At 44.1% G+C, this 12500-nt stretch overlaps 1 protein-coding gene across 2 annotated transcripts in view; it reads right to left on the bottom strand.

Annotated features, from left to right (window-relative positions):
- Positions 1-12500, bottom strand: part of LOC143291832 (small G protein signaling modulator 3-like) — a 50217-nt gene that overhangs the window by 8380 nt on the left and 29337 nt on the right. For both annotated transcript variants that reach the window (XM_076601949.1, XM_076601948.1), the window contains exons 16-18: positions 12058-12128; positions 6882-6933; positions 3256-3341 (exon numbers count right to left, since the gene is read on the bottom strand). In XM_076601949.1, coding sequence (XP_076458064.1) covers positions 3256-3341; positions 6882-6933; positions 12058-12128 — 209 coding nt within the window. The remainder of the gene's footprint in view (positions 1-3255; positions 3342-6881; positions 6934-12057; positions 12129-12500) is intronic.

Below are 12500 nucleotides of genomic sequence, written 5' to 3'. Positions count from 1 at the left end.
AAATAAAGTGAGAAAACACACACACACACACACACACCAGCCGTCAAAAATCACATTAGTGAGTAGACGTTAAATTAATAGCCAAAACACACACACACACACACACACGGGAGTGTTTTAGTTCTATGTCAGGCATTTCAGCTATGGTTGAGGCCAAGTCCTGACGTTTGACGGATGAGCAGACAACTGGCTGCTGAGCTGCTGATGAACTGTACAGCAACCTGCTGAGCAGGGGCTGTGGACGGCTGCCAACGAAAGGAGGCCTCAGTGAGGTCCTTGTGAGGGTGAGAGGGTGGTGAGGGTGGAGGTGTCGGTGTGAGGAGGTGGGGGAGACAAGTCACTGACACGTTGTTTTTGTTTGTTTCTTTGTTTGTTTGTTGTTGTTGGTGTGTGTGTGTGTGTGTGTGTGTGCGCGCGTGTTTTTTTCTTCTTTCTTTTTAATATACATTTTTCATCATTCTTATTTTATTTCGATGCGTCCTTATAATTTTTTTATATCAACTAATTGGGTGCGGAATTCAAGTTCTTTTTACATACAATATTATTACCCCCACCTCCACCCGACCCCTCCATCAGCGCCCAACCCCACTACCACCACCCTCCCTCGCCCCCTCCAGCGGTCTATTTCTCCCACTGCCCCCACCCCCACGCCCCTCTGGACGGCATCCATCACTGACAACGTCGTGGTCGAGTTTCGCCTGCAGTAGCCAGGCTCTTGAGGTTCCTGACAGCCTGAAAGACGTAGTTATTACGGCGCTCAGTATTTTTCGTTGGGGGATGCATGAGTCAGTCTGTGTGTGTGTGTGTGCGTGTGTGTGTCTGTCTGTGTGTGTGTGTGTGTGTGTGTTTGTGTGTGTGTGTGTGTGTGTGTGTGTGTGTGTGTGTGTGTGTGTGTGCACGCGCGCGCGGACGGACGGACAGGGCGGGAGTCGGAGGTAGGGGGGGGTGGGGAGAGAGAATCCGGATAGCATGACTGTGTGCCGCTTGTGCTGGTGTGCACTGTATTTGTGCGTGTATGATTATGTATGTATGTATTTGTTTGTTTATTTGTTTTTCATCAGTCAGTCATGGTATTAATTTATTAATAAGATCTGATTTTTATGTTCACTATCATTGGTTACACAACAAACTGAAACTTGTCGCGTTCAGAGTTCAGGGGAGGGAACCTACCAGTGCAGTGACTAAATGACTCGAGTTATCTTCCTTATTCTATCTCCGTGTGTTGAATAAGAATGAGAACATGGGTAAATCTTAACACAGCATCCTGTATACATCCATGTGTATATGCATGATCATGACTATATATGTCTTTTTCCCCCTGTATATATCAAACCAGTTTCAGTATTACTGGCAAATGGGTGCTAAAATAACAAAATTACTGTGTATTTTATTGTGTTACACCATACCATCGTTTTTGCTTCAGTTCCAACAAACCCCTCAGTTCCCAATTCAGGCTCAACTAGTCAGAATTATAGAGCTGAACGCTTCACTCGCAATTTTTGTATTTTTTAAGCAGTGACCTGTGCAACTGCCAATGGAGTATTGTTTTCGCTATTCTTATTGTTTTGTATACCAGACTGATATTACCTTTGACCTTATATTATCTCCCCCCCCCCCTTTTTTGTTTTTTTGTTTTTGTTGTTGTTGTTGTTGTTGTTGTTGTTGTTATATCCCTATTGTTTTTGTTTTACTATTGTCAAGAAAAATACGCACGCATGATCGCGCGCGCAAACACGTCCAAACACGCACAGACACATAGACACACACACTCACTCACTCACTCACAATAAAATTAATGAAATTGAAATAATTATTATTGTCATTTTATTTGTGATTATTATCTTCTTTTTTTCTCAAGGCCTGACTAAGCGCGTTGGGTTACGCTGCTGGTCAGGCATCTGCTTGGCAGATGTGGTGTAGCGTATATGGATTTGTCCGAACGCAGTGACGCCTCCTTGAGCTACTGAAACTGATACTTTTTATTATTTTTTTATTTTCATTTTTTTAAGATTTTCGCCCTTCCTCTGTGGCCGTCATTCTGTTATTGTCATGTTTCATTATTTCTCTATGACTCAAAAGTGTTAATGGGAATAAACTCATTGTCATTTAAGTCTCTGTGTGAGAGCGTGTGTGTGTGTGTGTGTGTGTGTGCGCGCGTGTGTGTGTGTGTGTGTGTGTGTGTGTGTGTGTGTGTGTGTGTGTCCGAAAAAAAATAATTAAAAAAATCATGCCAAATAGCTTTAGTTAATCATGTAGGTGAATGGCTTTCCAACATCAGTAACAACAGATACTGTGGTGTTTTGTTTGTAGATTAAAAAGTTGATTCTTACCTTAAAAAAAAACTTGAACTATATGGTCTGTCAACAAGTACTCTTAGTTTGCTTAAATCATATCTCACTAACACTGAAGCAACAATGCGCGACAACGAGTACATCAATCTCCGTATTATTGTTTATTGTTGTTTTATAGTCCAGCCGACCGCACAAGTCCGTATCAGGACTGATATAATACTTGTGTGTATATGATTTACACATATATGAATATGTGTGTATATATGTGTGTGTGTGTGTGTGTGTGTGTGTGTGTGTGTCTGTGTGTTGTGTGTGTGCTTGTTCTTGCTGTTATTCGCGAAACGACAATGATGTCGGAAGCGTCACCGTCAGTATCACAGACGTCAGCGCTTCGCAACGGACTTGTGTGTGTGGATGTAAGTGTGGTGTGGTGGGGTAGTGTGTGTGTGTGTGTGTGTGTGTGTGTGTGTGTGTGTGTGTGTGTGTACGTCAGTGTTTGCGCGCGCGATCGTGCGTGCATATTCTTCTTAATTTACTTATTGTCTGTTCAAACATGTCGGCGACGTTCTTCACAGTGCCAAGATATGTATCCAGTTCAAGAATTGAAACGAATTGTGATTAGTCAACTGACATAAAGACATGATTTTTTTTTTTTTTTTTTTTTTTTTTTTTTGAGAATGAGATAGGGGCAGGAGAGAAGGGGGAGACAGAGAAAGAGTGGGGGAGACAGAGAGAGAGAGACAGAGAGAGAGAGAGAGAGAGAGAGAGAGAGAGAGAGAGAGAGAGAAAGAAGAGAGAGACGAACAGCCAGAGAGACAGAGTCAGATACAAAGAAAATCGGCACATAGTGTTCTGATTTTGGTTGAAGCAGACAATAAACTATTTCGAACTGAATTGAAATGAACTGAATTTTGAACTGAATTTAAACGGTGTGAGTGGTGAGCAGTGTGTGTGGATCACTGACTTGAGGCCACAGCAGAGCAGGGACTGGAACTTGAGATCCATGGGGGCCTGGCACAGGTGATGGGATGTGTTGATGGCCTTCACCGCCTGCAACAGGATGTACATGCTTTTGGTTTTTATACCTGTGTGTGCGCGTGTGTGTGCGTGTGTGTGTGTGTGTGCGTGTCCGTGTGTGTGTGTGTGTGTGTGTGTGTGTGTGTGTTTCTCCCTGTGTGTGTCTCCCCCCCCCTCTCTCTCTCTCTCTGTCTGTCTCTATTTCCATCTCTTTCTCTCTCCATCTCTCTGTCTCCTTCTCTCTCTCTCTCTGCCTGCTAGTGTGTATGTGTGTGTGTCTGTGTGTGTTTCTGTGTCTGTGTCTGTGTCAGTGTCTGTGTCCCTGTGTGTCAGTGCGTATATGTCTGTCTGTGTGTATGTGTGCGTGCGTGTGTGCCGCTAACTTCCTTGACTTCCACGTTATCACGACCCAGCTGGAGACGGCGGAAGACCGAAGTCCGAAGGAGCGAGTGAAGGAGACACAGGACGACAGTCAGGGCAGGAAGCGGTTAGATGTGCAGGATGGGGTGGGTGGTAAAGACTAGGTAATCACTACCCACTGGTTCCAGTCCCATAAACGGCATTGGAGAATCTCCCCCCCCCCCACACACACACCCCCATCCACCCCACACCCCCTTCCACTAGACCTAGAGTGTAGGTCTTGGATGAGACGGTAAACCGACGTCCTGTATCGACAGTAACGCACGTTGATGAACCTACGTGAATAATGGGGTTTGTTCCTAGCAAAATCATGGGGGAGAATCCAGTATGACAGTAAAGCAAATACATTTTCAGAAAAAAAAAGTAGTATGGGTGGCGCTGTATTGTGGCAACGCGCTCTCCCCGGGTACAGCAGCCCTGATTCCACAAAAAGAAATAGGTCGTATCCAAAAATAAATAAATAAATAATTTTTTTTAAAAATAATAAAATTACAGCACAATCTCCTCCTCCTCCTTCTTCTTCTTCGTTCTCCTCCTCCCCCTTCTTCTTCTTCGTTCTCCTCCTCCTCCTTCTTCTTCTTCGTTCTCCTCCTCCCCCTTCTTCTTCTTCGTTCTCCTCCTCCCCCTTCTTCTTCTTCGTTCTCCTCCTCCTCCTTCTTCTTCTTCGTTCTCCTCCTCCCCCTTCTTCTTCTTCGTTCTCCTCCTCCCCCTTCTTCTTCTTCGTTCTCCTCCTCCTCCTTCTTCTTCTTCGTTCTCCTCCTCCCCCTTCTTCTTCTTCGTTCTCCTCCTCCTCCTTCTTCTTCTTCGTTCTCCTCCTCCCCCTTCTTCTTCTTCGTTCTCCTCCTCCTCCTTCTTCTTCTTCGTTCTCCTCCTCCTCCTTCTTCTTTTTCTTCTTCTCAACTCTGAAGAGTCATTGGGGCCCCGCACAGAAGAACCTTTCACCAGATTCCGCAAAGGTCTGTCGGTTTGTGACGAAATCCTGGGTCTCTCTCAGTGGTTTTCCTGTCGACTCTGCAATGCTGTCAATCCACCTCCCTCCCTTAACAGTTCCTTGGGGGACTGTTTTAGCAAGGCCACTGGATCATGCTATATGGCCATACCAGCATAGATGTTTTTCTTTTTACTGATGCAAGCAGATCTTCATAAGGTCCGATGGGCTGCTGGATAGTTTGGCATAGCTGGAGTGATGGCCTGGAGGTAACGCGCCCGCCTAGGAAGCGAGAGAATCTGAGCGCGCTGGTTCGAATCACGGCTCAGCCGCCGATATTTTCTCCCCCTCCGCTAGACCTTGAGGGGTGGTCTGGACGCTAGTCATTCTGATGAGACGATAAACCGAGGTCCCGTGTGCAGCATGCACTTAGCGCAGAGAAATATGTTGTGATAAAAAGAAATACAAAGACAAATCTGTTCATTGGTGATGTGATGGGTATATCTGACGTTTATCATTTTGCAATGACACATTTTTTCCGTGACTTGGAATCTTGACAAATCCGCCGTGATGGTCTATGTCTCACATGCACACAGGAAGATGGAATATACCAGTGCAGGCAGGAGTTTGGTCTTGTGTTTCGTGGAGATATTACTGTCTTCCCACAGTCTTTCAGTTTGGACAGTGCCGGTGTCTTTGCTGTCCTTGATATCAATGGGGGTTTGGATCCTTCACTGCTGATGATGGATCCCAGGTAAGTGAACTGCTGAACAGTTCCTAGCTTCTGACCCTGGACAGTTGTATCAGCAGTGATGATGGTGGTATGGGTGGCCATCAACTTGGTATTTTCGGCGTTGATTTCCATGAATAAGTATCTCGTCGATGCTTCATCCAGTCTTAACAGGCTGAGTGAGTTCGTTTTCACTGCCTGCCAAACCATCGATGTTGCCTGCGAAGCGAAGGTTCGTGACGGTTCTTCCTCCAGTGCTGACTGACTTGACATTATCTTCAAGCGCGTCAGACATGATGCCGCGTTCAAGAAATAGGTTGAACAGCACAGGAGCCGATAAAAGGCAGCTCTGAGGGACTCCATGTGATGTATCGAGACAATACAGCCAGCCTGAAAAAAAAGACGACCAGAACCCATCTGCCTGCGCTTATGTTCACCTCTACCCCACAAGTTATACAATGTCATGGTCAACACAGCGTGCATCCACAGCCAGTTTCCCCAAGACAGAAATGCTGGGCTCTCAGCATCTGATGTGCCAAACCTTCCGCCGATCGGACTGTGGTCTGGATCCGACCAGAAGGAAGAACAACTGCTTGTGTTTGTTTTCTCTTTCCAACCTGTCACACACCTAGCTGATGGGACCAATCTGTTTCAGCCCTGCCCCTGTGGCTTCCAATCAACGGCACGTGCGGTGTGCCTGACACATGACGGCACAATACCTTATCTTCTGGGTGAACGCCCAGATGTATATACATGTCTTCAGTGGTTGAAGGGTTCAGGCGTATCACGATGCGTCAAAGTTTGGAAAAATACACATTGCTCAGTGTTGGTTTGCTTTTCTTCTGAAAGCATTTGGACTCACCCACACTAGATCTCTCTCACACATGCGTGCCTGCTTGCTTCCATCTGTGCTTACTTGCGTACGCGCGTGCATGCGTGCGTATACTCAAAATTGTTTTGACATTTCGGTTTGTTTTTTGTTTTGTTTTGGTTTTTGGGTTTGTTTGTTTTTTATAGAGATTTTATGCCAATTATTTTGATAGGTCGCTGTGTAAACTTACAGGTATCTTCTCTTTCAGAAGTTTAAACAAAACAAGCACCTTTATTATTCTGATCATTTGTTATTTCTAACTGTGCGGGACGATCTTTAACCTGACAACACTGTCCATATAATGCACCTTCTGTTCCCTGGACTGCTTATACTACATGTTGCAGGTAAACATTTTCTTAGGCAGGCTGGGTCGCTGTAAGTTTGAAAAATGACTGACTACAGAGTGTTAGAACAGTGGTTTTGCGGCTGACTACAGAGTGTTAGAACAGTGGTTTTGCGGCTGACTACAGAGTGTTAGAACAGTGGTTTTGCGGCTGACTACAGAGTGTTAGAACAGTGGTTTTGCGGCTGACTACAGAGTGTTAGAACAGTGGTTTTGCGGTTGAATCGATCAAGGACAGTGGAGAAAGGGCTGGGGGAGGGGGAGACGAGAATCACTCTTACCAGATGCAGAAGTTCTTCTGGCGTCGGGACCTTGCCGTCATCCTCATCCAGCCTGTAAAAAACAATCAATTCAAACGTGTGCACTTTCACTAAAACTCCAGCCTGCCAGGGCTGGCTACTGTTGCAAGCCGTCCAAGACAGGGACTCGGTACCACTCAAAGACATTTTGATCAGTTGAAGACATTGCACGGTTCCATTTCCACATGAAGAAAAGGCGAATGAATTAATTGTTTTTGTGGTCACTTGCATATTCAGAGCTTTAAAAAAGAAAAAAGAAAAAAAAAAGAAAAGCTGTATAAGCTTATTCTTTTACCCTCAATAAAGATCATTAGATCATCTTGACTTGACTTGACTCCTCATGACTTCAGACAGTGTGGTTCAAAATCAGCAACAAGAATCCTGAGCAAGAGGCCGATGGAAATGTGTGTCGCCATCAGGGGGTTAACTGACTTGACAAAGGCCTGGCCACGCTGCAAGATGAAAGGGCTACTTTCTGTCTCTGGGATGCTTCTCCCTCGCCGTTCTCTCGAGAGGGCTTTTATGCGTGGGGTCGCTTTTACTAACCCGTCATTTTGGCAACCATACTCCTGTTTCGGATGTAAGGGTATGCTAGTTGATTTGTCGTGTTCCTATCACAAACAAACCGCTGACGTGGATTTGGGGATCTTCAGTAAACTGCGCGCGTGTTTCATCTTCTGCATACATATATACTGGAGAGGACTTAGCAGGTGCTCTGTACATAATTATGTTGACATGAGAAACTGAATCAAAACGAAAAGAAAAAGCATGATGATGCCCATCAGTGCGAACAGACCTGCGGATGGACAGGGTGCTGACAAGGGCTACACGGACCACATCAAAGTGAATTGGTTTACGATACATGGTTTAAAAACAACTCCAACAACATGCATGCGCCAAACGATCAGACGTATTGTCAGGCAGTCCCACGTACAGAAAAAAAACAAACACAAAGGTTTCATAATCTAAAACATTTATCTTTTTTTCGGGTATTGGACGGACTGTGGGGACAGGAGTTGGGGCGTGCATCCTTTGACGGACGGGTGACAAGGGATTGGACCCGAGACCCGACACGACTTCAAAGTGTTGCGAGTGGTGTGGGGGAACAGACAGACAGACAGACAGACAGACGGGGAGAGACAGGGGAAAGGTGTAGAGCCGTGCAGGGCACAGGAGCGGGGTACAGACCCTGTACTGTCTGCGGGGCGGCGCGTGGAACTACTTTGGGACTGACAGGCGTCTGCCGGCTGCTGACAGCTGGCACTAATGAGCTTGCCACGCGCCCCCACCGCCACCACACCACGTGTTACGTGGGGTACCTGCGCCCCCCTCCCTCCCTCCCTCCCTCAGTCTGTCCGTCTCTCTGTTTGTCTTGTCTGTCCATCTGTCTGCCTGACGGACGTCTGTCTCTCTGTCTTAGCTGCTCCACCACTTACGACCACTGCTTTCTTAGCACAGCCACAGCCACAGTGTTTGTGGACTGTATATCTAAAGTAATAATTATGATGGTAAGTAATGAATGCTTATGACGACGACGGCGATGACTATGAGGATGGCGATGAAAGAAGCAATAACAAAAAAAAAACTACAATGATAAAAGTAATCCTCATCATAACTCAATACATAAACCGCCAGGGAAAAGTGGTCAGCTGATGACTGGGAGGATATAGGTTCGAGCCCCATCGGAGGACTATCACTCTGGGACACTCATGCAGGCTTCTTTAGGAGTGTTGCTCTAATGTCCTGACCCTGCAGCTGTCTCTGTCTATTCAGCCTTGTTGAGAGCGAGTGGTTTAAATAATCTTTAATTGTTCAACAATATACATGATTACAATGCAATGAATGACAAGCTTAAAGCTTATACTGTGCTCACAACGTTGCACTTCAATTTTATCGTGACGGCTGATGAACCATATTATGACTTGTATCAAAGAACATTTATAAACAGTAAGTAATGAAATAATGAAATAAAACAAATAAACAAACAGTACATAATATAGTAAAATAATGCTAATATCAATATTAACATGAGATTAAATTTATTATCACCAGAGTAATTGGCCTAATAGAAGAAAAACACGAAGAAGAAGAAGAAAATTTAGAAGAATGGTGTGTAAGGTGGTGGGGGAGGGGGAACAGAGGGGAGAGGAGAAATTCTAACAGATCATTGGCCAATCCATTCATCTTTGAATATTTGATCAGTCAAATAAATCCAACATATATTTTACGAATAGAATCATGTTGTACCCTTTCTTCACAATACTTTCTAAGCTAAAATCTATTTGAATCGGAGATAAACTGGTGAACAGTTTGAAATATGAATATATTTGTATGATTTTGGAGAACAGGATCTCCATGCAACAGATTTTTAACGTGAATGTAGTTGAGAGCGAGTGTATAGTAAAGCCTTGTCAAGCTCTTCAAACACTGAATTGAAATTCAGCACTGTGACATGGTGGATGTCGTCATCTTCATGTACCTAGTACGTTAAAAAAAAACTTCAGAAAAAATTCTCTTATTTATGTGGCCTCACATGGTCTTATGGTAATATCAATTTGTTTTGGTGTTGTTTTCCCTAACTTCCGTGTGTATGAAGTACTCGTGTCAAAAATCGTTAGTGTCGACGAATCCGTTGTGACTGGCGTTGGAGGGACATTTTATTTTGAGTGGAGGAGCTCACCCAGTCTGTTTTACAATGCGATCACTGTCATCAACGCAGGAGTTAGCTGTTTGTCAGCGCAGTCCTGCGTTTACTGACTCAGAACACCACCGAGGTAACTCAGCAACAGTGCAGGATTTCCTCCAGTTTGTCGCCTTCTCACAACTAACCTTAACTCTTTCACCGCCAGGTTTCTTTGTGAAAAAACACTCCCCAGCGTGAAATATTCTGGAAACGTTGCTCTCAGTCACAGGCTTCGGTTCATGTCAAAACAACACAATGGACTTGTTCACTTCAAACCTGGTCAGGGGGCAAAGGTTAGTCATTGTTCTATTGGCAGGAACATGGCCACAGTTGTCAAGCTTTGTTACAGTGTGAAAATGGTCTTATCAACATGACTCCTCGATGTCGACAAAAGTCGCCTGTGGCGGTGAAAGAGTTAAATCGATGACCCCCTGTGAACTATGGGTGCTGAAACTACGACAGAACAAGCTCCGGTGTAGCTGTGTTAATGGGAGTTTGTCATGACTGAGCGGCGTGGTGGTGATACCATTGGAACTACGGGGCACACGGGGCAACACAACAAAACCAAACAAGAAGAGCGAGACCAGAAACTCTCACTAAAACAGCAGAAACCAACTCTTCGCGTATTTGACAATACAAAAAACAACTGATTTTATGAACAAAACTATGAGTATCATCATCATTATCATAATCATCGTGTGACAGAGCGAGTTTCGAATGCCTGTGGCCAGAGGAAGAACGAAATTTTTGTTTGTACATTTCGAATACCTGTATGAATGTGAAAATGTTTTGCACGTGGTAAGTGTGGGTGAATCGTGAGCTGTGCATGTTCATGTGTGTGTGTGTGCGTATATGTATGTGCTGTAACGTCAGTCTGAATGCATCAGAGTTCGGGTGATGTGGTCTGTGTGCCTTGAATGTTCCGAACATCAGGTGGGAAAATTTATTTTATTGTTTATTCGAAATGTAACTAATGATTGAATAGTTTGAGAATATAGTAGTTTTTGCTGTTAGTTTTGAAATGTTTGCTTTTTGATAAATTAATACTTTTTTGTGTATTTGTGTAATTTATAAGACGTGACTCATGAATGAATATTGTATTGTTAATTGGAAAATTGTATGAATGCATGAGTGGTGTGAAAGGATAACAAATATAATAAAATAAGGGAACATTGAGAATTAGCTAGAAGGAATAATTCAAATGGAGTGTGCCGAGAGCTAAGAACTGGAAAAAGTGTTGTCAGGGCTCCATGTGACTGGCCACGGAGTGGAGGGACCTTGAACTGGAATGTTCACTGAGGAGGTGCCCGAGTTTTCCCACGAGTGAGTGGGGTGGACACTACTGTGAGTAGGCTGCTGTCCGGCCTAGGACTGAGGCGATCCTGGGACTGGGTCATCAGGTTATGCAAAGAAAATTTAAATTGACTTGTGATAGTCAAGACATTTGTTCCTGTGTTTAAGATTAATTTTTTTTCCAGGATGAATAGAGAGTGAATGAAAGATTTTTTTTCTTGGTTTTAATAATTATAATTGGCTCAGGGAAAAAATTCCTTGTGTCTGTTTTTTGTTTGTTTGTTTACTGAGAGAGTGAGAGACTGAAGACTGAACTCGCAAAAATATTTCTTCCATTATCTTGTCTGTCTCCTCACCCACTTAGTAACACATCGTCACACTTGTTGTCGTTCTCGTCGTCGTCGTCGTCAGTAAAACGTAAAAATCCGTCCAGTGAACTTGACAATGTGTTTTCTCTCTTGTTTTCCTCCAGTCCACCAGTCTGCAATATACTAGTGATTACATAATTAAGGCCAAACTCTCAGCTTGTATCATAGATTGTCATAAGCTTACATTTGGGCCTACAACAAAGTGAGAGCTGTATCATCAATGGTTTGTCCATTACAATGGGAAGTCACTTACAGCTTAGTCTTTTGTTAAGGACTGTGATTCTCAAACTAGGGGGCAAACTGGCTCTTAGTGCTGCAGCCTTCGGGGCTAGTTGGCCTTTGGAAACCATCCCAACGCCGACTGTCCTAGAAACCCTCTTGGCCAAGAGAGTGGGGATGTAACTTGGGCATGACACTTTCCACTATAATTAAATTCTAGCCCAGAATTGGGATAGCAGTTGCCTCCTCTGCTATTTTGATGGTTATAGTCGGACACGACTAACTATCATACATAATGATTATCGATATTCGTTCTCTTTGGTTTAAAGGTCAAAATTATTTCAGAAAAAGAAATTAACAAGGAACATAGCTTTTTCAGGTTAGCTGACAACAAATAATTAAAAAAAAAAAAAAAGAGCAAGAAAAGAGCATCCAAGATTGTTTTCTATTGAAGACGACAGTAGGGAAATTACTGTATAAGGACTGACGTCATGCGACAAAAAGGAGAAGAAAATTCAACATGTGCATGTTGTGCTTGTGTGTGTGTGCGTGCGTGCGTGCGTGTATGTGTTCATGCAAGCACCTGTCCACACACCTGTAGGTCTGGCACAGCATCAGACGACAGCTGCCGTTCTGTCTGTCCTTCTCTGCCTGCCTCCCTGCCACCTGCACCACAACACAGGGGATGTTGTCTCGTGCATCAGCACACACACACACACACACACACACCACACACACACACACACACACACACACACACACGCACGCACGCACGCACGCACACACACACACGAGACAAGAGACGGAGAGAGAGATAATAAAAAAAAAAACACCAAAAAACACATACATACACATTCACAGACACAGACACAAATACACGCGTGCAAACACACAGGCAAGAGACGGAAAGAGAGACATAAAAAAAATGACTCACTCACAGACACACACACACACACACACACACAACACACACACACACACACTTCTATGGGTTTTGTATAACAGTGTATGTGCTCCGCTATGATTCTGTCTTTCTGT

This window comes from Babylonia areolata, chromosome 18, assembly GCF_041734735.1.
Source record: "Babylonia areolata isolate BAREFJ2019XMU chromosome 18, ASM4173473v1, whole genome shotgun sequence".
Classification (NCBI taxonomy): domain Eukaryota; kingdom Metazoa; phylum Mollusca; class Gastropoda; order Neogastropoda; family Buccinidae; genus Babylonia; species Babylonia areolata.
This window is presented reverse-complemented; position numbering and strand designations above follow the sequence as displayed.